The 23,131-nt window shown below is 34.9% G+C and overlaps 1 protein-coding gene across 5 annotated transcripts in view; it reads left to right on the top strand.

Moving 5' to 3' along the window:
- CDH18 (cadherin 18, type 2) overlaps positions 1-23,131 on the top strand; it is a 522,827-nt gene that overhangs the window by 331,746 nt on the left and 167,950 nt on the right. For 4 of the 5 annotated variants that reach the window (XM_014941039.1, XM_014941041.1, XM_014941037.1 and 1 more), the window contains one exon: positions 20,168-20,654. In XM_014941039.1, coding sequence (XP_014796525.1) covers positions 20,427-20,654 — 228 coding nt within the window. In that variant the 5' untranslated portion in view covers positions 20,168-20,426. Of the gene's footprint in view, positions 1-20,167; positions 20,655-23,131 lie in introns of those variants that run through there. The other variant, XM_014941042.1, reaches the window with a different exon arrangement.

The raw sequence follows: 23,131 nt of genomic DNA, 5'->3' as shown, positions 1-23,131 counted from the left end.
AGATGCACGACTCCCAGCTGTGTACCTCTCTTCTTTGTGGTACCACCTCTGATGCTCATTCATTCCTTTAGGAAGCAAGTTGCAGCACAATAATCCGAACAAGACTGACTCAGCCAAAAAGCTGCAGGGTTTTCTGTCCATTAGGTGGGCTAGGTTGAAGTGAGATGGCAGGGAATGAGAAGAAAACCAGAGGAAGTGGACTGCATATTTTGATACCTCTAGAGTGTTGGAGAAAACCATCTGTCTTGCCTAGCCACAACCCCCCTCCATCCATTAAATTTATATTCAATACCTCTGTCTCTGAGGGGCTGCACACCTCCTCCTGCCAACTCCTTGGGCTTTGGGTGGAAGCTAACTTCAACTGCTGAATAATGAATATTGGTTTGCTAGAAAGGAAGGAACTGAGAAAGTGAGAGAATCGATAAATTGCACAAATTATGAGGGTTGTAAGCTAATAATGGAAGATTGGGGGATATTTAATAAATATTACATATTTTAGGAATGACTATAATAATTTAGGCCATCTCCTGTGGTTGGTAGATGTTAGGCTTGAGAAATTATCTGAAAAGAAATTGCCATGGGAAAATAGTTGCATCATTGTATTAGAACTCAATGCCAAGGCTGAGTGGCAGACAGCAGTCATTGAATAGTGAGAATGACAAAAGTAAAAGTAAAAGCTTTCAATAAAGTATTGGAAGGACTGAAGATGATAAGACTTCTAAACTCTTTGAATTTTGAGGACAATAAGATAGTTGATGACTTTGTCAGAAATAGAGATTCCGATCTTAGGTTACTGGTACAAATTCTGCCTAGTCCAGTAGGATCAGAAAAGTTGCTACCTAATGATTTTTCTATGTATTTGGCACTAATTATTCTCTTGTTAAAGATTTTAATGGAAGAGATGGGAGGAAGTACGTGCATTGTGGACCTGTAGGGTGTTGTCTCCTATATTCCCAGAAAGACTCTTTCAGGACAGAACCACATCACGTTTGAGTGAGCTTGTGTCAGGGATTAAGAAATATTACTCTGCAGTTAGTTATCTGGTGCCTTGTCTATGCATATGAGAAACTTCAAGGTTTCTGAGAGTATTAAATCAGTGATGAACACTTGTTCTAATAGTCTGTAATTGTGCAGAGTGGGAGTATATTGACACCACTAGCACGTAACTGTCACTGTGTTTATTTAAGAAATACTGATAAATGAAGATGAGCTGTTGTTATTGTGTGTTGATGTTATTCTGGTGATTGATGTTATTATAGGATGTACATTTTTGATGCATTGAATTTTGTGGTTGAGAGTCGAAACAGAAGTACAGCTGTCTCATAAATTGTTTGCTCTCAGTCATTTATTTTTGGTACGTATCAAAGGATTGATGTCTTGTGGGCTGTGTCTTACTACTAGTGTGTGTAGTCAGCTCCCCTAGAGTCCCATTTCCTTTCTCCCTGGTGAAAATGCAGTCAAAAATGAATAGGAAAAAAGTGTGGTCTCTGGTGCGTTAGTTTCATAATGCTATTACTAAAGCAGCTGCAGTAGATGAGATAGAGATTCATCTGTCTGTGACTTCCTTATTCCAAATTATTGGATCTGACCTTGGTTATGAAGAAGTGAATTTTATCTTTGCTATCAATTGAAGATAGATACCCAATAGAAAGTGGACTTTAGGAATGCAGAAGTAGAGAGATTTCACTGTGTTAGAATAAGACAGTGTATGTACATAGACTAATTACATTAAAAAGATATGATTTTCATTAGTTACAGTCCACATAATAAAAATAGCGAACTGTAAAGGATGAAAGGGGACAAAAGCATCACAATATTTTTTGTTTAATATATAATTGTTTTTGGGAAAATTTACTTACTGGCAGAAGTGGATTAATTTTCTCTCGTGTGTAAGGCAAAAGACCTAATAAGCATGGCAAAAATGAGTAAGATGTATGCTAGAAGAAAGTATGGCTAGATGGTGTTATGAACCTAATGTTATTGAGATGGTTCAGTGCTTGCATCTGGTTTTATCTATTAGCTAAAGTAAATTAATCGGTGCTTTTGGTAGGATATGGAGATTGAATATTTGGATGATTTACTATCTAAGGTATCTTAAGTTCATCCGTGTATATATGATATATATTTATCCTTTAGTAATTGAGTTTTAAATAGGAAAATTATGTAGCAAATGCCCCTGTTCATGCATTAAAACTCTTGTATCCTCACAGCAGGCCAGATTTCTCATTTGTTTGAATACATGATGAAATAAATAGGATTGAACTCTGTCAATAATGTGTTGGTCTGTTCTTGGCCTTTTTTACAGAGGTAGATGTCACTGATTGGCAATGTCTCCAGTATACTGCAGATACACTTAAATGAGCTCCAAGAAAATTAGCTTCCATGAGAACAGGTGCACGTGTAGTGTCTGAGCACAGTGCAGGCAGCCATTTGCATTTTTACCCAGATGCATGGTCATATTGTGCAGCCCAATCTGAGTCCTTTGTTGTCAGAGCTGGAGAGTTGCTGTTTACGAAAAGTAACTGCTCCAATATGTACTCCACATTTACAGACAGAAGGACTGGAAATGGAAGCATCAAAGAAGCGGCTACGTTAGTAGCATTTCGGGTTCCTAGATACATTTTTTTTTCTTTTTTTTTTTTCTCTTTCTCTTTTACATTATATACACCTTATTCAATTCAACCCTTTCTTGTCTGTTTTTAAAGTACATATAAATTCAGGTTTTGAAAGATAAAATCAAGTGACCACTATTAGTTTAAAGCTTAGATTCCAAACTGACCAACACAATGAATTATTAAAACACTTGTAGAAGGTAACACTGAAGTTACATGAATAACTGTCCTTTTAATCCTTTCCTTGGTGTTTTTCAAGAGTAATGTTTATAGTGTAATCTAATATTGAATTCCTTTTTTATTATTTCCTCTCTATTGATTTAATTAAGTGAGGTGAAGAATATCTATTTTCATAAAATGTTGTAGATAGTATTAGATAAATTGTTACAAAAGCTAATGTAATGTTATAAAAATTAGAACTTACTATTCTCTAAACTTCATGCCTTATATTAAAAGGCTCTCTAGAGGGGAAAAAAGAGTATTTAACTCTTTGGAAAAGTAGAACAGCTGAGTGTCATTTTTTACTCTCTGATATTTAGGGAAAATACTATAAAATATTATTACTCTATTAAGTCATCAATGTTGATTCAGAACTGTATTAATTCTACAAGAATCTTATTTATTTTTATTACCTTTTGATTAAGCACTGAATGTGACATTTTTTACTGGATATTTACATCTGTATCTTTTAACGTGTCTGTTTACCTTTTCATGCACCTGCATTATTACACTATTACAACTATTACAATAATCACATAAGAGATGCTAATCTTCATGCAAGGGGCACGCACAAGCTTTAACCAGAGTTGCTTAAATCTGACATAAGTATCTTTTACACATTCTCTTCAGTCGTGAAACATGTATAATTCCAGCAATGTCAGCACCTCACAGTTCAGAGTTTTAGAAAGAAAACTAATATTCAAGTATTAAAGTTCCAGCAAGCTGCATGATGCTGTGTAGGAGGAGACTTCATATTCATGAAAAAAAACCAGCTTTGTTCTGCTCAGAGAGACCCCCTCAGAAAGCAAACAAACAAAACATTTCACTGCTCTTTCATCAGTCAAGGGTGGGGTTTGGGATGGAGCATCATTTTTACAGTAGCTCTTACTCTATCAGCCATTAAAAGGGGGATTAAAGATGCTAATGACAGACCCATCAGAGTAGCCCCTTAGTCTCCAATTTGATAAGGTGCTTTAGCCTCCTGTGCAAACAATTTCTCTGTTAAGAAAGAATAGGTCTATAGCTTCCTTAATGCTATTATATCTGCATCAGATCAGGACCATGCACTTTTACTATTTTTTTAAGCTTTTCTAGCCACTGTGGGTAATTTATTCTCTTGATGCCGCTGTTCTGTTGTGAAGCTTGTGGCAGTTCATTTTGATAACTTTGCATTTCTCTTAATTCCCAAAGGGTGATGAAGGTTTGCTAGTAGCCTCATCAACAGGCCAATCCTTTTCTAGTAATAGTAGATCTGTGCTAGAACATGTGGAAATTTATGTATTGTTATCAATGAAATACCAATTTGCTTTCATCAAAAGCAGCAGATAGCCTGTGAGGAAACATGGAACACCAAACTGCAAGAGAACAACCACCAGTGAAAAGCTTGAGTCTCACTTTGATTGACTGGTTAGAGATGAAATTATAGGTACACAATTTTGAGTTATTATTTCTCTTGATTGTTTTCATAGCAGATATTTCAAGCCTCATAAAAAAATTGGAAGCTGTTACACTTTTATTAAATTCTTTTTCATTGTTCTATTACTCATTAGATTATGCTCTCTCTACTAACTCCTTTGAATGACTACTTTCATAAATAAGATATAATTTATTAGAACTTGTCCACAGATAGTTTACATGTTGCATTTAGGTACCACTTCTCATGACTTGTTTGAATAGAGTAATCTGGGAACAGTGTAGTTGTAAGCATTGTAAAATTAGGCTCCAAATGAGATTGAGATAGAAGTTTTTACTCAAAAGCTGATCTTTCCTGTGAAATGCTTTCCCTCTTAAAGGAAATGTGCAATTTTTCTGTCTGTTCAGTCCTGACTGTGGGTGCTCTTTTAACTATGTTGGATGAGTGCAAAACCCTCATTCTGCTCACTTACAGAAACAAATCTAAGCTCCAGAAAAACATGTCAGTTACAGTTTGAAGTGCCCTCTGGGTGCAAAGAATCCTTTTTTTGTTTTTTGGTCGTTCTGTTTTGGTTTGGTTTGGTTTTTTCTATGAACGATTTCTTGAAGACCTTCAACCCACCCTAGAAAGCCTAATATCATATACCATGCCTCTTATTTATGAACAATATGAAAACAATCTTACACTGTTTCACTTGTTATTAATGTTAAGACAAACACATTTTGAAATTAAATGTTGCATTCTTAAATTTTCCTAATGTGTTTAGTATATATAATGTTATTTGTCTACAGAACCTATTTTTCCAGCTCCTCCGTTAAAACACCAATGACCTGATCTTTAAAAAGTTCAGTTTTAAGCTTAGTCTTAAGCAGACAATCCCACTAAGGTAAATGAGATTTTCATTAATAGGCCTAAAGTTAAGTAAGTCTTTTTTTTTTTTGTACAATCAGAACCTAAGACGTGATCCTACTGATTAACCTTGATTCTCCTTCCCCTTCTGTTTCTGCGGATTTGCTGGTGTTAGGGCTTGAACATTAAATCTCAATTTATCTTCCTGTTTATCTGTTCCTGGGAAGTTGCTTGGACAAGAATGGTAGCTAAAATTTTCACAAGAATGCAATAAAGTTCCATATACAAGGTCTATGGCAATTCAGTGGGATTAGTGTATTTAACAAATTTCACTACTTAAACCTTAACGCAAAATAGTGCATGAAAAATGTCAGCTGTATAAAACCTGAATTTATCTTAAATCATTAGTAAGGTTTTTGTGCAGTTCAAATTAAAAACCATATGCACTCACATTTCTAGAATAATGGAGAACTATTCAAGGAAGAACATTTAAATGATTTATATCTAGACAAAAACAATGGAAGAGTAACATAAAAGTTACAAAAGACTGAAATGAAGAACAGGATCTCTTTCTCAGAATTGAACTTTAGGAAGAACAATAAAGAACAATCTGAAATAAAAGAACGGAAATATGTCTTCCTGTTCTGAAAAGATGCGTGCTACTACTTAAACACACTTTGTGTATTTAAGTATTAGCACGATTTACTACTTAAACACACTGTGTATTTAAGTATTAGCATGATTCATTTTTTTAAAAATTACTTTTATATGCTCACATTCATGAATTAATTTAATGAAATACTATGGGTTCAAAGACACCAATGCATGTATTGGGATTGAAAGAATTGGATCTTGTCTTTTGTTTTGGTGTCCTTTTGTGACAAACTACTGTTTGCATTCCTGAGAAAGAAAGTGGTGATAAGTGTAGGTGTTGGAAAAAAAGGTATCAGATAGTCTCAACAACAAAAGAACACGTTACCCTCTTCTTCATGTCAGTATTGACTTCCACTAGTAGTTGGACATTTACCAGAGTACACTTATAATTAGTTATTTTTTACTTGTTTTTCAAATACCATGTTATGAAACACAAACTTTCTCAAGACAGAAAAACATTCCACTCCTTCTTTGTACCCGTTCCCCTCCCCCAAAGAAAGGAAATGAAAATAATACATATACAATGCAAAAAAGTATGCATATAAGAGTATTTTTCTTTCTGTTAGGAAAAATGCAAGATTAACAAAATTCTCAGTTATAATGAGTTATAATGAGTTCAGTTGTTGAACTGATATTTATTAATCGTGCCTATAAAGAGTTTTTAATGATTGGGTTGGGTTGTTTTTTTCATAACTTAGAGCAATGGACATGGGAAAGCGAGTAAAAATGAATTTATCAGAGAACTTTTAGTTAGAAATTGTGAGGGATCGTGCAACTACTGAGAAATAAGAGCTAGTAGAGATTTTGTTCACATAGATACACACATCCATATCTATGTGGAGGGTATTTGTGTATGTGTGTTTACACAGCCTTCAAAAATCAGAGTATTTTTAAATGGAAAAATACTTCTTTGATCTTCTTTAGCTATAGGTTCTTGAGTTTAATTAGAAAAAAATGAACTATAGAACTACAGAAATATTAGTGGTAAAGAACTAAATGAGTCTTTTCTGTAACTCTCTGTTTTCCTGCTGATTTCAGTGGATTTTTAGAATATTTTACTTATGGATTATTTGGATTGGATGCTTGGGTGTAAAGTTCTGAAAAATATGGGTTGGATTTATGAAATAAACAAAGGAGTGATCCGAGGCAGGAGTACTTCAAAGTATCTAAGCAGATGTTAAAGAAGTTTTGCTATTATAATAGCAGAAAGGATGATTCTGATTATATATTAATTAGAAGACAGCTATGTACTTCTAATGTAGCTGTACATAAAACCATTTAAATCCACTGTCCTAAGAAATCAGGTAAGATACTGCAGTCTTTTCCATGTAGTTTCAAAATTCACTTTGAGATCTTTTTCATTTAATTGTTCTGTTTGGATTTCACCTGAATTTAGTATATCATTCCTTTCTGAATTTGCAAAACAGCAAGCTAGAAAACTTACAAAAATGTTTTCAATATCTGTAGTGACTGCACCGATGGAAGATACAGAAGTGGTTTCTTATATAGTACAAATCATTGCATTTTCATGTTAATGTCCCATGATAGAAAACCTAGTTATCTGGATTTGGGGAATCCTCCAACATTAAAAAGATCTTAAAAAAAGATATTCAGAAAAAATCCATTTCGCTAATCTATCTTACCCTTAGGGTAAAAAGTACAAGTAAATGCTTGATGCTTGTGTTTCTTTCTACTACAAAGTGACAATAAAAATACTTATCGCTACAAACAAAGCTGTGATTTATTTCAAAGTAAAAGAACATTTAAAATCTGGCATGTAAAATTGCATTTACTCAGTCTGTTAGATAGCCTTCTGTAAGACATTTGGTATTTTTCTAATTATTAGAGATTTCTTTCTTGCCAAAATAACAAAAGTAGGTGTCTGTATTTGCAACAGTGATTTTCCATAGAAAATTCCAACACGAAATTACACTAATTTTCTTTTTTGTTTATTTGTTTGTTACTTATAGGCAGACACTTCTTATTTACAATACCCACAAACACATGCACATTTATCTATATCCTCTTCATTCATCCATCTGGGCAAAGTTGCCTTTACATGTGACTGTTTTGTATATCAGTTCTGAGTTGTGAATACTTTGCAAAATGTGTTGCTAAGTTACATTGTTTGCATTTAACAGATAACATATTTTACTATAGATATCTATGAGGATGCTAAGGCATTCTATTTAAAGAATTATGAATAACTCAGTCTAAAATGGAACCAAATACATTTATTGATGGAATTGATAAATTGCAAAGTCTGATGGTTTAATACTGGCTGAGCTGGAAGAGTAAGAAAAGAAGACAGGAAGATAAGATTTTTTTTTTTAAATATACAGTATATACATTTTAAGACAGTAGAGAAAGCTAAATATAATGAAAGGATGAGTGAAGCCAGACACAAATCTAGTTGGTACTGTTTAGAAGAAAAAAAAAAATTAGGGAAATGGTAAGAAAGCAAAATACTAGCAGAAAATCTGTGTGGTTGACAGTGATTATAGTATGTTTGGCAGAAAAAATGTTACAGGAGAAATCAAATACTTAAGGAGATCTCAGTTAAAGTGTGATTTGAAAAGGCATGTTTCTAAATACAGACTTCAAATTTAGTCTCAACATATATTGGTGTCTCCTTTTCTCTTTACTTATGATCTTTATTCCTATAGCTGTATAAAAGAAATCTTGGAACTGCCAATGACTGTTGAACAGAGCTCTTATTCACCTTTATATGAGTTAAGATAATTCATTTTCTTCACTGTTGGGTTCCTGAGTGATAGTTTTACTTCTGAAGAGGATTTCCTTTTATTGGGATTTTTCTGACTTCCATGATTCCTGTATTATTTGAACTGAAGAGGAACAACCTGATTCAGCAGTTGCAGGAAGTGATTCACTTCATATACCTGGGAAACAATGAGTAGGGATTAACTGAACTGGTACCATTTAATTATAGGCTTCATGAAATATATTTGTGATAAAAAATTAATGTAGGCCTGCAGAAGCTGCAGCAGACTCTATGGACATTTAAGATGAAGAGCGGGCCCCTGGTGTGTGTTATAGGAAACCTGAGAAGAAAAAATTAATAGGTTATTAGGAACCCTTCCAGGGGCTCCTCCATCATTCCAAGGAGAAGAGCTGCCAGGCCTCCCTCAGCAGCTCCAGGAAAGACGTGCCCTGTCCCTCTGACTGCAGTAGCGAGTCAGGCATTAATACAGTGTAAAAACCATGGTTATTGCCCCGCTCCAAATAGCTCAGGCTCTGGGCTGCTCTACAGAGATCACCAAATAACACTGATCACATTGTTTGCTGCCTTTTATATATCCCCCATCCCTTCCACCTCCCTTTATTCTTTCAGGTTCTTCCATTTTACCATCTTCTTGTCTCCTCCCAAATAAACCACTTGCTCAAAATTACTTTTACCTGATTTTTCTTACTTTTTCTACAGGTGCATACCAACTTGGTATTTCTGGTGGTGCTTCCTAGGTAGCCTCAACTTTAAAAATTATTACTGAGATAGTTACCTAGGTAATGCGGACCTTGCAACACTTGACTCTCCAAAAAAGCCTCCCTATTCTTCTGGAATGGTCTGTGGAGTTCAGCTGCTTCTGACATAGGTGTCTGTGAAATCCCACCATTCCTCATGGCTCTGTCTGTAACTTCTTACGTTGTTACCTGTGGCGTCCAGCAAGTTTTGTCACATCTGGTGCTTTCTGATCTCCTCAGTTCAGTTAGCTTAACCCCAGCCCAGTTCATATGTCCTCTTTCCTACAAGTTTCTCTGCAGCTAAACAATCACGTCCAGCCTAGAAGCTGACCCTGCTTTGAGCAGGCTGTTGAACAAGGTGATGCCCAAAGTTCCTTCCCATCCTCTTAAAACAGGATTCTCTGATGTTTGCACACATGGTGTCAGGACGTTGTAAAATAGGTAGATAAAGTCTTCATGCCACTTTCACTGAAGCCAGGAACAATTTGCTTTGGTTTCATGCAGTGCTCAGAACAAATTAAAAATCAAAACAGAATTCAGGTTACTGTTTCGTTTTTGCAAAGAACAAGAAAAAAGATCTTTGCATTTTTTATTATTTTGCCAGTAATTGACCCAAAGAAGTGGTCTTAAGTGTCAAAAGTTGAGCACTATTTGGCATCTTAATGCTGATTTCTCAAAAACTGAAGTCCGTAAAAGGTATTGTGAACACTGAAATATTTTTTCAAAAATTCCTTCTTTTTTATGTTACTATAATTAAGGATTTGCTCACATTTTTATTATGAGGTTTTGCTTCTAGAACATTTATATCTCAAAACCTTATTTATATAGATTAAAAAAAAAAGAGCATAATATTCACAAGATTCTCTCTTACTGATGAAAGCAGTTGATTCTGAGTGCCACTGAACTTAAAGTAAAAGCTTATCTTTGCTGAACTTAGACTTTTGCAATTTGCATAGTGGGAAATGGTGTTATGTCATGTGAATCCAGCACACAGAAAATGGGCTGTGAGTCTTAATTGTGATGGACAGTGATAAATAAAAGTTCAACACGATTACTATTGGAGGAAAAAAATCTGTAAGTTGCTTGCATTAAATGAAAAGCTTATTGGCAATTTTGAATCAGGAAGTTATTTAATTGCAGTGCTTCAATTTGTGAAAACCAAAGCTTTATAGAAGAGGTGTTTCAATGGGAAAAAAAGGCTCAAAGTTATTTACTTATGCCATTTAAATGTTTAAAAATGAAAATGACCTTTGCTTTGAGCCCTAGCTGATAAATGTAAAACATTCCATTTAAACAAAATATTTTGGTCTTATAAAATAGAAGTGTCTTATTTACCTTTACTCAGATTTATTTATTTATTACCATAATATTGCTGTATTTAAGACGGAACAAAAGATTCAGTTTTCTTTCTGTCTTGTTAAGTGCCTACATAAAAGTAGATTGTCTATCTCAGACACAATGGTGACAATTTATGTTTTGATTCAAAAGGTGTATGTATGTCAGTTATTTTCTATATTGAAATATATCACGTTTTAGGCATACTTTCTCACTGCTCTTGACACACTGGAAAAGGAATGTTTTCAAATTTCAAGCATATACAGTAAGATTTGTTAAAGAGGTTTTCTCATTTGATATTTTTCTCTAAAGTTCATGTAAACAATAGCATATTTATCAGGCTTCTATCCTAAACATTTATGTACTGTATATTATCTATTGCCAGAATTTCTATAACAAGAATATAATGAATAATTTACATTATTTTAATGAGTTTTGTGTACCCAGTGCTGAACTGGTAGTAAACTACAGGAGATAAATTTCTTTAACTCTTTCTTAACCATCTAATGTCTATATTTGACTTCCCTTTTTTTATTTTTCACTGGTCATGTGGGATGCTGCCATAGCACTCAGAGGAGCTCTTGTTATTCATTTTTCAGAAGTAATTTGTTAGGATAAACAGTACCTGTGGATTATACACAAGTGGGCTGTGGCATGTTCTTCCTATTTAACCTGGGTAATTGTTCGTCAGAGTCTCATGTGTTTGCTTTGTTCCCTGACTGGGTGACCCAACCTTTATAGATCAGAGGAATGACTCAAGAATTCACTGAAATCCATATTCTGCTAGTAAGTTCCTTGAGAAAAGAAAGAGCCCAGGAGAAAAGCCTCTGCTGTTTTGGGAATGTAAAAGGACCTTTGCGCCCTCTTGCATATCTGTATTATCCTTGACTAGCTATGTGGACTTCAGATATAAAAGTAGATGGACTGGTCTCTGGTTGAGCAAAAGAGAAAGATGTGAGTCAGATTCATGAATCATCTCTCTGTATTTCACAGTTGCTCCTTTCACAGCAGGTAATGGTTAGCATGACTGCGTATGCAATTATAGTTACAGAAAAGGTGGCTGGATTTTTTCTGACTAGTTGTGGTGTTACTGTGCTGTGGTTCTGACAGTCACTCTCTGTGCAAACTATATGGGTATAGTTGCAAAAAACATTTCTTCAGTTGTTAATTGTGGCAGAGTACTTCTGTTATCCTGAAGATGCTATGTGCCTGTTTATTGTACATGAAAAAGTTTTGTATGCAGCTGACAGGCATTGAATAGGCATCCTTAATCTTGTTTTAATGTCATACAACAACTGTTTGTTGTAGCCGTTAATTGCCTATCTACATGCAGTGCTGTTTGCAAATTAAGTACTATTTCTGTTTTGTTTGCAAACTTTGCAGATCTCCCTTTGTTCAAGGAAGATCATATGTTTCTTTACTCATTTGCACTCTCTTTCATTAAATGTATTTGCTCAAAAGGGTAACAAATCTATTGGTTTGTAGTGTTTAATACTTTCCATTCATGAATATAAGAATGGCTTCTAATAACCCTTTTCAATGTTTTTTCTAAAATCAATGAGTCTTTAAAATCATCTCTACAGCTAACCACCCACTGCAGCTATTTATTGCTAAGGGCAGCATAGCAGATCACAGCTCATCTTGCACATCATCTCGCCAAAGCATCAATTAGATACACTTAAAAATCTTGTTATGATGATAAGACTTGAATTCCATAGTGGTTCTAATGTATTTCTGGTACAAGAGTGCAGGTGACCTGCCTGTTGTATTCTAGCTAGGAAAATCTCTTTTCTGATGGGTATTTCAAGGGCTGATAGTTTTGGGTTTTTTATGGGGCATGGGTGGTTTGCATGTAAAAATTAAATTTTTTGTATATAAAGGACTGGACACCTACATTTTTTGAATGTTGTTGTTAAAAAACAAACCATTGTTTTTTGAAAGCAAAGCATTTTCTAAAAATAGTTGAAGAGGTTATCTTTATTTTTGCATCATGTTGGGCGTCGGTGTGCCTAGAATCCTTTATTTGGGCCATGTGATATCAATCTCCTTTCCAAGAGAATGTGCTGGATTAGTTGCCTAGCTGTAATGTGTATAATTTTTATTCTTTGTGAGTGGTGCCTCAGTTGATGCTATCCACTAAGAAATCCATTGAAGCTTGTGTTTAGTGAATAGCTACGCTTAGGACCAGAAGAGAATACTTTGATCACTAGTCCACAGTGCTTTTTATAAATTCCTTGAACTCTTATTAAAGCTGCTACTTTAAGACCTTGGTACAAGACAGTCTTGACAGTCTTGTTTATTAAAAAAAAAAAAAAAAAAAAGATAAAGCAGGTGTCAGCTTAGTAATTATTCGGGAGTTTCATTTGCCACAATTGACAGTTAAACCTTTTGAATGTTTCTTGTGACTATTTTATCTCCTAAGGCTGTTTCAGCTTTTCACACTCTCTTTTCATCCTCATGGTGCTGTTAGGTAGGGTTCCAGTGGGATTTTGTCCTCTGGTGAAGCCCATCTAGATATAACACATGACTAATCTGCTTTTACCTAAGTGTTAGCAGAAAGTAGTTCTACCCAGGGCTGCTTGCACTAACTCAGCACTTCTGTTCTCTTTTAATTGCAGATCCTGCTAGGCTTTCCTTCCAACTGCCTTCATAACAAAATCTGAATTCCAGTTCACAAGCCTCCTTCTGTAAGGAATGTGGGGCCTCTTCTTTTTTATGACCCCAGCTAGTTTAAATGATGCAACCTATTCTAGGCAGAAAGGTACCTTTCTAAGGCCTGGTAAGCTGACAGGGAGTCTGGATTCTGAACTGCTTTGGTACTGGAGATAAAAGTCAAGGAAAAATGAAAATAAACTTTTATCTAGAACTTGAATGAAACCAATGTTGGCTAATTGTTAGGGCTGCAGGAAAGTTCTGAAAATTTGAAAAAATCTTGAAAAAATAGTCAGAACTGAAAAAGAAAACTATACATGTCAGTATGTTATTGCTGAATGAAAAGTTGTCTCTTGTCTCTGTCTTCTTCCTTTTTCAGTCTCAAGATACTATTACATACTATAGTAAGTTTACAAAGGAAAAGATCAGACTAGCCTGTTGTGCTAGAAATAAAGAAGATTCCATACTCAAAACTGTGTCAAAGTTTTAGGTTCAAGTTGTCCAAAGGGAAACCTGTAACACAAATAAGAACAAACATACAAACTGTTTCAGTTAAGCCTCTGAAATCCAAATTGTTTTAAAGAAAGAATGTATTTAGAAGTTCTTAACCCAAAGGGATGACTAAGCTGTATCTTCTGGTGATCTTCACAGAACAATAATGGTATATTGGTTTCCATGTCTTCGAAGCTACTGAAATTGTACAGAGTTGAGTCAGTAAAACAAGAAATGTTAATTAATAAAAAGCTAGCAATAAACCTCTTGAATTATATCAGTAAGAGAAGAAGGAAAATTTGGAAATAATATTGGTCTTGAATGGAGGAAGAATTGGAGACAGAAAAAGAGACATTCTTCGTTTTACAAAGTAGCCTGGATTATGAACACATAGGAAGAAAGTTTATGTGATACAAACTGTAGATTTAATGGAGGGTCCTGAAATCTCTGTGGATGTCTGAGCCAGTAGGAAGAATGGAGCATCCTAAGTAGGCACTGTTTGACATACGTCTGTCAGTCAGGATACTACTGAAAAATTCATCACCGATTCCTATTTGAAATATTTTGATTAGTTTAAAGGGACTTAATGCTAGTTCTGCAGCTAAATGCTGCTGTTAACTTTAAAAAAATCACATGGGGAGATTAATTGGTTAATCCCTTGGCAATGATCCTTGGGTATCTAACTACAGCATTAGGGCATATAAAACATATATCTGTGCTGTCGAACTCTCTTTCTGTTATGTAGTATAATAATTTACTTTCCAGAGGACCAGCTTGCTTTTCCAAATGAAGGATTTGAGTCTGGAGTGTTGGTTTCATTGTTTTAGAATGCCCAAAAATGTGTTATTACCCTTTCCATAATAATATTGCAGGATACAGCTGCTGTTTTCTGTGTGTTCCTTGGCTTTTGGTATTACTGTTCCTTTCTTTGAGGAGTTGGAGGTAAAGGAGGAGAAGAAAGAGAAAAGGAGAGCATTTCTTTTTCTTTTCTTGTTTTTTTATTTGGGAAGTACCAGCAAAAGTAGTGTACTCATCTAAGTAATTAATTTTACATAACATTTTTCTCTGATTGTGTGATAAGCCATTGTATTCTTAGGTTCAATTTACATACTGCATAGCAACCTGTAATCATTAACCCTATGCGTTGTCCTTATATTGTTATATACTTTATATTGCATACATACTTTCTTTCCTGAATCAAATACGTCATCAGTTGACTTGATCTGTGAGCTACAGGTCAAAATATGGAATTTAGAAAAAGAGCATTTTGGGTATGGAAGGTAAAAGCATAGGGAAATAAATACTGCGTTTGCACTTCCCTTGGCAATGTCAGTGTACCAATTCACAAATATGTAAATTTTTCATGATTATTTTTTTCCAGTTAATGTTTTCTTTATATTAACTGTCTTTCTTTTGAACTGTATTAACTGGATTTCTTGCATTTCACAGAAATTGAACTGCTGGTGGTTTTTTTTACACACACACACGCTTGCAGGTCTGAAAGAAAAATCATCTCTATTAGCTTCATGTGTTAGCTTTCACAGCTTCACCTGTTTCCACTTGAACTTTCCAATTTGCTTCTCTGTCTTGATTTTTTTTTTCAGTTATTTTTTCAGTGTCCACTGCATCTTACTCTAAACTTTCTTCTGTTTTTTGTGTTTTTATAATGTCTGATTGCTTGTCAGTTTTGGATGCCTTTTTATTTTCTCACTCCCTCCCTGCCATTTTCTCCTCATAACAGAATTTATCTTACTTTATATGATAGAATGTTCTTTATTTTTCATGGAGACTTTCTTTTGTGGTTATTTCTATTTATTTTGTAAAATGGAGTTTATGTAAAACAATTTACTATGTGAAATAACAGTCAGTTCTAGATTAATGTAGACACTTTGGGGTGATTAGAAGTGGTCTTTACCAGAAGACTGTGTGTAAACGTGAAAGAGAGGTACAAGGAATAACACCTATTGATATTGTACACCCATCACCTGGGTTTGTTGACTTAAAGAGGTGAGAAGGGAGATTTCCAGTGCTATTTTCTCTTTCCTTAGGAAACTGATCGAGTTCCAGGATGATAAAGAATAGCTTTCAGCATAATAAGATACTTACACATAAATTTAGTAATACTTTGTGAGTTCAGTATCTCGTGCAGTTATCTGACAAATTAAAGAAAATTTTCGTATGCTATTGAAGTAAAAAAGTAGTCCAGTTTCCCATTTCTAGATGATCTGTCAATATAGAACTACAGTGTCAAAACATTTGTAGTTTTTAGTTACTACTAAACTATTTCAAGAACATTTTATTTAATCCCTTTTTTCTAGTTATTCGTCTTGTACACATTGCTACAACATAACTACAATGAAGGTGCAAGAGAACAACATGTAATACAGTTTTTAAATGCTTAGCAAAACAGTTTTGACACTACTGTCAGATTGACTAGCATGTGCAGAAGGCACTGTTAGTTAGGAAGCACCGATAATTATATATTGTGTCTGTATTGCACAGGCTGGGAAAAACTCGGTGTCTTACTTTTTCAAGAAAAGCCCCATAGCTCAGCTCTACCAACCTTGGGAAAAGAGAATAGAGACCAACTATAGGTGAACCATTTCCCTTCATCTACCTAGAAATTTCACTTTTTTCTCCCAATTACCAGAGGTCCACAGGAGTACTGTATTTTTTCTTGGCAATCTATCAACCTTCTCTTCAGAAGGATGAAACAAAAAATAACTTCCAATATTTCTTTCTGATATTAGCCCATTATTCTGTCTTCTGTCTCCAGGTCAATACACCATTATTTCTGCAGTGCTGAAGGACATCAACACTGGCAATAGCCTAGGCATGGGCAACACAGGAAGAAAGAAATATTTTCCTGCCTGATTGTTTATATCTAAATCATGATGTTGATTTGGAGCAGGTCGGATTTTGATCATGGAAGAATTTGTTCTGACAGGGAGGAAGTCTAGAGGGCAGAGTGCAGAGGGGGAAGTCAGAAAGTATAGGAGAAATGCAATTTACTACAAGTTCCATAACTAATTGTCACTGTGTCACTGTGGGACCGAAAAGGGGCCCCGAGGGATGTGACAAAATATGTGCAGAGCTGTGCTGAATGTGCATCTGCAAAATTGAATCATTCAGATGAATTCAAATATGTGGTCGATTTGATTATGGGAGATGGGGAACACTGAGATTCAGGAGAAGTCTCCGCTACTGAGAATGCATCTCCTCATGGTAGTGAAGCATGCACATTTTGCATGACTGTGCTTATACTGGTTTCTTGGGAATTCATTACAGTGACTTGCTGCCATACTCAGCAGTAACTACTCTGCTATAATGATTTCCAGAAATGCTGGTGGAACTTTCCCACCTCATCTTACTTAATTATTTTAGTTTTAACTCACTCTGACAGTCTCTTGAGACACACAGATCATTTTCATGAGGGCTCTCAGGAGACAGCAATAACACAAGTCTACTCTGCAATTGCATACATCATTATAACAAAAACCATAAAGCAGGACACTTAATCTGAAGCTGCAGACAATAGTACTGAACAGTCAACATCTCAGTATGGTAGCTTAAGGCAACAATTTAAGGCATTTCTGAAAGTTCAGTCCATTTTTTTAGTCACTCACAGTTCAAGTTTGTCTATTCTTTGCTTTACTGTCTCTTCTGTGCTAACCACTCAAGGTCCTTCTGTCTGTACTTTGTGGCAGAGTTGAGGTTTCTTTCTGGGGTGTGGGGCAGCTTTTTAATGAACTTTTATGCTAGACCTTTAGTAGGAGGGTGCTGAGTAAGTAACAATGAGGACCTTTGTATTAAGCATTAATTACGCTTTGGTTTTAAAAGATGTTTCCCAGAGTGAAAACACGTCAAAGAATCTTCACTTAAAAATCCTTCCCCTTTTAATTGTTGAGTTTATCATAATGGAAACATTTGTCCAGAGTTCACACACAATTCAGGAACAGCTGAGGCCTGAACATCTAAGCATGATTATAACAGGAAGTAGATGCCATTATAATCTTTCTTTTTAGTACCATTATTATTATTTTAGAAAACATTTGTTCAGAATAAAGGATTTTAAAACTTTAATTTTGGGGGCGGCTGTTTAACAGTTACTCTCTGAATTAAGTTAAATAACATAGTGGTTTTGGCAAAATATAAATTTCATGCCTCCTAGTTAATGTTAATGCTAGAAATAACAGATATGTTTGAGATTAAGCAGCCCTTCATAGTTTGCCTCTTTTTTTTCCTCTTATTTGTTCTAAGTCATAAATGAGTCAGACTGTAAACTAATACAGTTTAGAGGCTCCATCTTGGTATTTTAAAATTTTTTTCTATAGGTGATTTCTGAGAGGGAGGGAGGAAAAAAAGCTCTGTATAGTAAATCTTGGTTTATTGGTATCCTCTGCACTCATTTATATTTACTCTTTTATAAACAAGAATTTTCCACCACCACCATCCCCACAGTTTTTATACGTGAAAGTTCAGTAGTGATGATTTCAAATGTGCCATTCTGAGAAATCTCAATGCACTTTATATACAATTTTTAACTTATTATGCACTGCTTATAGTCTTATGAACTGCTCCCAGGCATTTCCCAAGATGGAAACAAAGGGAAGAAAAATAATACTTGAGTGGATAAAAATGCAGCCTTATGATTTTGTGTGGTACTGCTTAATTGTAATGTACATTTGAAGTATAACAATGACTAATCTATTTAAATCGCTCATCTGTAAATATAGAAATCTTTAGAAGGAAATTGCATGCCTCAAGGCAAAATCTGATTTCTAGCAAGAATCAGGAAAGAATGCAGAAAGGCAAGGAAACCAAGGAAGAAAAGTATGTAGTTAGAAACAAATGTGAGACTCAGAATGTCTGGATTCTGCCCCTGGTTAAACTTAGACTTAATACAACATTTAGCTGTGAAAAATTCCTATTAAATCACACTTGTATTTAGAGAAGGTAATAATACATCATGTTGTACGAATCTGTTAAGAGATAGGATGAGGGTCTTTTAAGAGACCAGTGGCTTGGTCTTTGTAGAGGTTTAGGGGAGATTACATTGATAGGGAAATAAGAAGGATAATGCTAAATGTGTAAAAAATTATTTCCTCAGTGAAAAATACTGGACAGAGTTTTCTGAACTCCTGCTCAACCACAGGATACCAGAGTGCTTCCTTTAATTCAGCATATTCCACTGTCCTGAACTGAGTAATAGCAGCAGAAAATATGTCCTTTCTGAGTACTTCTAATGTACAGCAGTCTTGAAGTATTCTTCCATTATTCTGATGAGAAACTCTACTTAGGTGAATACAGAAGAAAGAATGGTTGGGCTTCCAGTATTATTATGTATTTTAAAGAAGCATAGGGGAGAAAAAACTGAAGCCAAAAGACAGTTGATGAGCTTCTTTTAGCTGCAGTATTTTCCTGTTTTCTAATTTCTTCTTTGGTGGTGCTTTAGGGATTTTGAATTTGTTCTGTTGGGTTCCCATGAAGCTTAGAAACAAAATTAGTTTTATTGTGTTTTTGTTTACATAACTTGTAATGGCTTTATTCTCAAATAAAGCCAATACGGGAAGGCAGTTCTAATATTTGTAGGTTTAGTTGCATGTTTTGATACTCCCAATTGACTCATCTCTGATATCTCTGGATAACTGAACAAATTATTACCTTTCAGTAACTATTTCTCTGAGTTTGAAGAGTTATTTTATTTCTTTCAAGGTACTTTGCTTTAAGCACTACATCAACTTCTATGCACATTTTCACATTCTACTATCATAGCATAACAGGTTACATTTTCTTTTTTTAAGTTGAGAAAAATATTGTCACTCGGAACTTAAATGCTTTTATAAAAATAATGCTGATAATCTAAGTAACAGTGCTTGAATTTTCTGTCAGTATGAAATAATTTTCTGATGTTCCAATAGGACATTGGTTGGAATTCATGTAAAGCATAGGTGGTGCTTTTTGACTTCAAGATCCTTTCAGCATGCTCTAATATTGGCTCAGAATCCTCAAAGCCCATTTTGGAGGCTTTCTTTCAAAACCCATCATAGCCTTGGTATTTTTCACCATGTTGGATCTCTGTGTGATGTGCGGAAAATCAAGAATTTATGTGAAATGAATTACTAATCACTATCAGTTTAATGACACCAGCAGAGATTTCATTTTATTGCCAGACCAGGTCAGTGACTTGAGGTTAAAGGCCCAAGGAACTGTCCTGAATCATCCAGGTTTTTATAATGTGTATGTTTTCATAGCTTGGAAGAGGTATGAAAATTCTTAAGGTATTTTAATAAAAACAACCTGAAAACACTTTTACAGGAAGGATTAAAAAGAAATTTCAGTTGCAATAAAAGTCTTTGAGAGACTGGTTAATACAGCTGTGAGAGTAATCTAAGGTCAGAAACCTGAAAATTGCTGGGTTTAGTGATGAGTAAGTGGCTTTCTTTTCTTTCCCTATTAGATAGAAAATGGTCGGCTGTGGAACTCTATTGTGAAGATCTCAGAAGAAATATCAATTTTTCCAGTCAGCTTTTCATGATGTAAATATAATTTGAGCTTTCCCAAATGGGCAGCTAAACAACTGCCATGAACAAGCAGAAAAACCCATTTTGGACTGTATTTCTGAACCAGGCTTCACCTTCTGTTTCGGGAACTTATTAAAGGATTACAGCTGAAAAAGACAAGAGAAAGAAAACCTTGAACAGGAAGTTTATCCTACAATGAGAATTACAAGTACATCTTGTATCTGCCCAGTCCTAGTTTGTCTCTGTTTTGTGCAGAGGTGTTATGGAGCTGCTCACCATGGCTCCATCAAGGTGACTAGAAATCAAACCAAACACATAGAAGGCGAAACGGAAGTGCATCATCGTCCCAAGCGTGGATGGGTGTGGAATCAGTTCTTTGTTTTAGAAGAACACATGGGACCAGATCCTCAGTATGTAGGAAAGGTAAGGCCATTGTCTTCTTTTTGGTTTTGTTTTTCCCATCCCCTGAAATGTGGCATTGGTAGAGGAAAACCAGGTATCTCCTTAGATGGCACATCCTTTTTTAAAGGAGGACACCTCTTGGATTGCTACATACATGCACACTGAACTTAACAGTTGTCAACTATGTGTACTTTCTGTGTTTATTATAAAGAAAATTATGTGTACTTTCTGTGTTTATTATAAAGAAAAAAAAGATATATAAAAGTAAGTAAGATGAGGATATTAAAACATGATAAAACAGCGTTTCTTCTGATCTCAGCTAAACACTGAGTGCAACCGACCCTTTTACATCAGATTCTAGAACCCCAAATGCATAGGACTTAAATATTTCACTGCTAAAGACTTTTCCAGACTATTTCAGAATAAGATTCAGTTCTGCTTCCAGTCTAGGCTCCCTAGGGTATTCATTCCACTCTGAGGGTAGGGTGGAAAAGGACTCCTCCAAAGGGAAATCCTTTGTGACTTTCTTCATAAAAACGCAGGAAGTGTGTTACTTGTTACACTTCCTCAGAAGCCTGAGAGAACACTAACCCCTGCATTTATGTTTTGACATACATAGTGAGCTTCAGGCATAAAGTTCATGCTGATACCACCATCGGATGGCCAACTCAAGTCTGATTTATCGTGTGTAATATCTGTAAAACTTAGGTTTTAAATTTGTTTTAAAAGAACACAAAATTATATATCTAGTTTTACTGCAAGATATATGACAGATGGAGCTTATCTCACCATGAATATTGTCTTTCAGCTTTATGATAGAATTTTTTATTAGACAATCTAGACAAATTTTAATTTCCTTAATGAAAATGGAGAAAGATATTGAATATGAGGTGTGAAGAAAGATGTTTAATGGGGATGAGGGCATTGCCTTCAAGTTGGGGATCCTGAGAATTATATCTTAGAGCATGAAAAATATCCAAGGAAACCAGTACCTTCTGAAATCACAGGTGTATTGTAGCAGGGCCTTTTAAATTAGAACAGCATCACCTGAACTAAAAAATAGCAAGTGAAGCATCTGTATTTAAGATACTGGTAAAACAAAGAATAAAAAAAAATTATTTGGTTATGCCAAACTTAGTAAAATACCAAGTATTTCAGTATACTAAAAATTGTTGAGATTTGCACAGGAAATACAAACCAGAGAAGGACCTTTCTAAATGGACACAGTGGGTTGCATTGAAAGAGAAGTTTTTAAAATGGGTAAGGGAATGAGGAGATATGCTTCCAGACCGATCTTAGACTGATTAATTATTTCATGAATAATTATGGAATAGAAGAAACACTTTACAAACATGTTGCTGATGCAAACCTATGCAGGAGAATCAAAACATTATCTGAAAAGAGCTAGATAGAATGAATAAGATTTGGATACGGACAGTAAACCTCAGGTCCACAATGCGATAAGGCTCTTGCAGAACAAGATCATGAATTTCTGTTATACGCTATTGGTTTGTTAGGTGCAGGTGACAGGAAAAGAAACATCTGGTCACCAGATCAATTATTGCTTCTGTCAAACCTTAACATAAATATAATACCAAGCTGCAAAAGCTGAGATAATCAAAACAGAGATAAAGTGGTATTGAAGCCGTTGTGAAAAAAAAAAAATGTTAACCTGTCTACTGCTGTTATTACTTTTGGCCAAGAAAAATTAATTTATATATGAAGCTATACAAAGAAAATTAAAAACCATGGTTGAGGTGGTAGTGGACAATAAAACACCTTTAATTACTCCTGCAAATAATAGCGAAAAGCACATATTATTCTGTAAATAAACCTCAGAAGAAACCACAAGGGAAATAAAAGAGCTATTCAAGATGATTCAGCTTTTAATGGAAAAAATTTGGTTTTTGTCACCAAGAGTTAATTTAGAATGGAAATGAAAAAATAAGTGAGATTCTGAAAGAGTCCACTAATAGGAAGAGTGGAAACAAAAATCTGAAGAGGCTTCAAAGTAAGACATGCTTGTCTTTATGAAAACATTTATAGACATGAATGCATGCAAGAACAGAGGCCTGGACTCAGAGAGTTAAAGGTCCCTTTCAGTTTTATATTCCTGTGATAGCATAATATATTTTCTTTCATCCTCTGACCACTCTATTAATGCTGCTTTTATGGATATCAATGAATAAGATTTCTTTTAATCCTTCGTGGTAAGAATGTGACTACATGCCTTGTCTGAGGACATTCCTTCCTCTATACTTACCAGTTTTTCTCCCCTGTTCCTCAAAGAATTCCCTGTGATGTTCATCATTTTCTGCTCTAAGTACTTCACAGCATTAGTAAGCTCATCTTTGCAGAAGCTTTGTGGGACTTAGAAGCATCTGTACTCCATTTTCCATTTGTTGTGATGGTTCTCACAACCTGATTTACTGCAAAGATCAGCTCAGGCAAATATTTTTAATTCAGAAAAAAAGGAAAGCCTGGCTGAGACTGACATA

The sequence above is a fragment of the Calidris pugnax genome, unplaced genomic scaffold (genome assembly GCF_001431845.1).
Source record: "Calidris pugnax isolate Ruff unplaced genomic scaffold, ASM143184v1 scaffold8, whole genome shotgun sequence".
NCBI classification, from domain to species: Eukaryota; Metazoa; Chordata; class Aves; order Charadriiformes; family Scolopacidae; genus Calidris; species Calidris pugnax.
The sequence above is the reverse complement of the archived record's forward strand: the minus strand, read 5'-3'. Positions and strand labels throughout refer to the sequence as shown.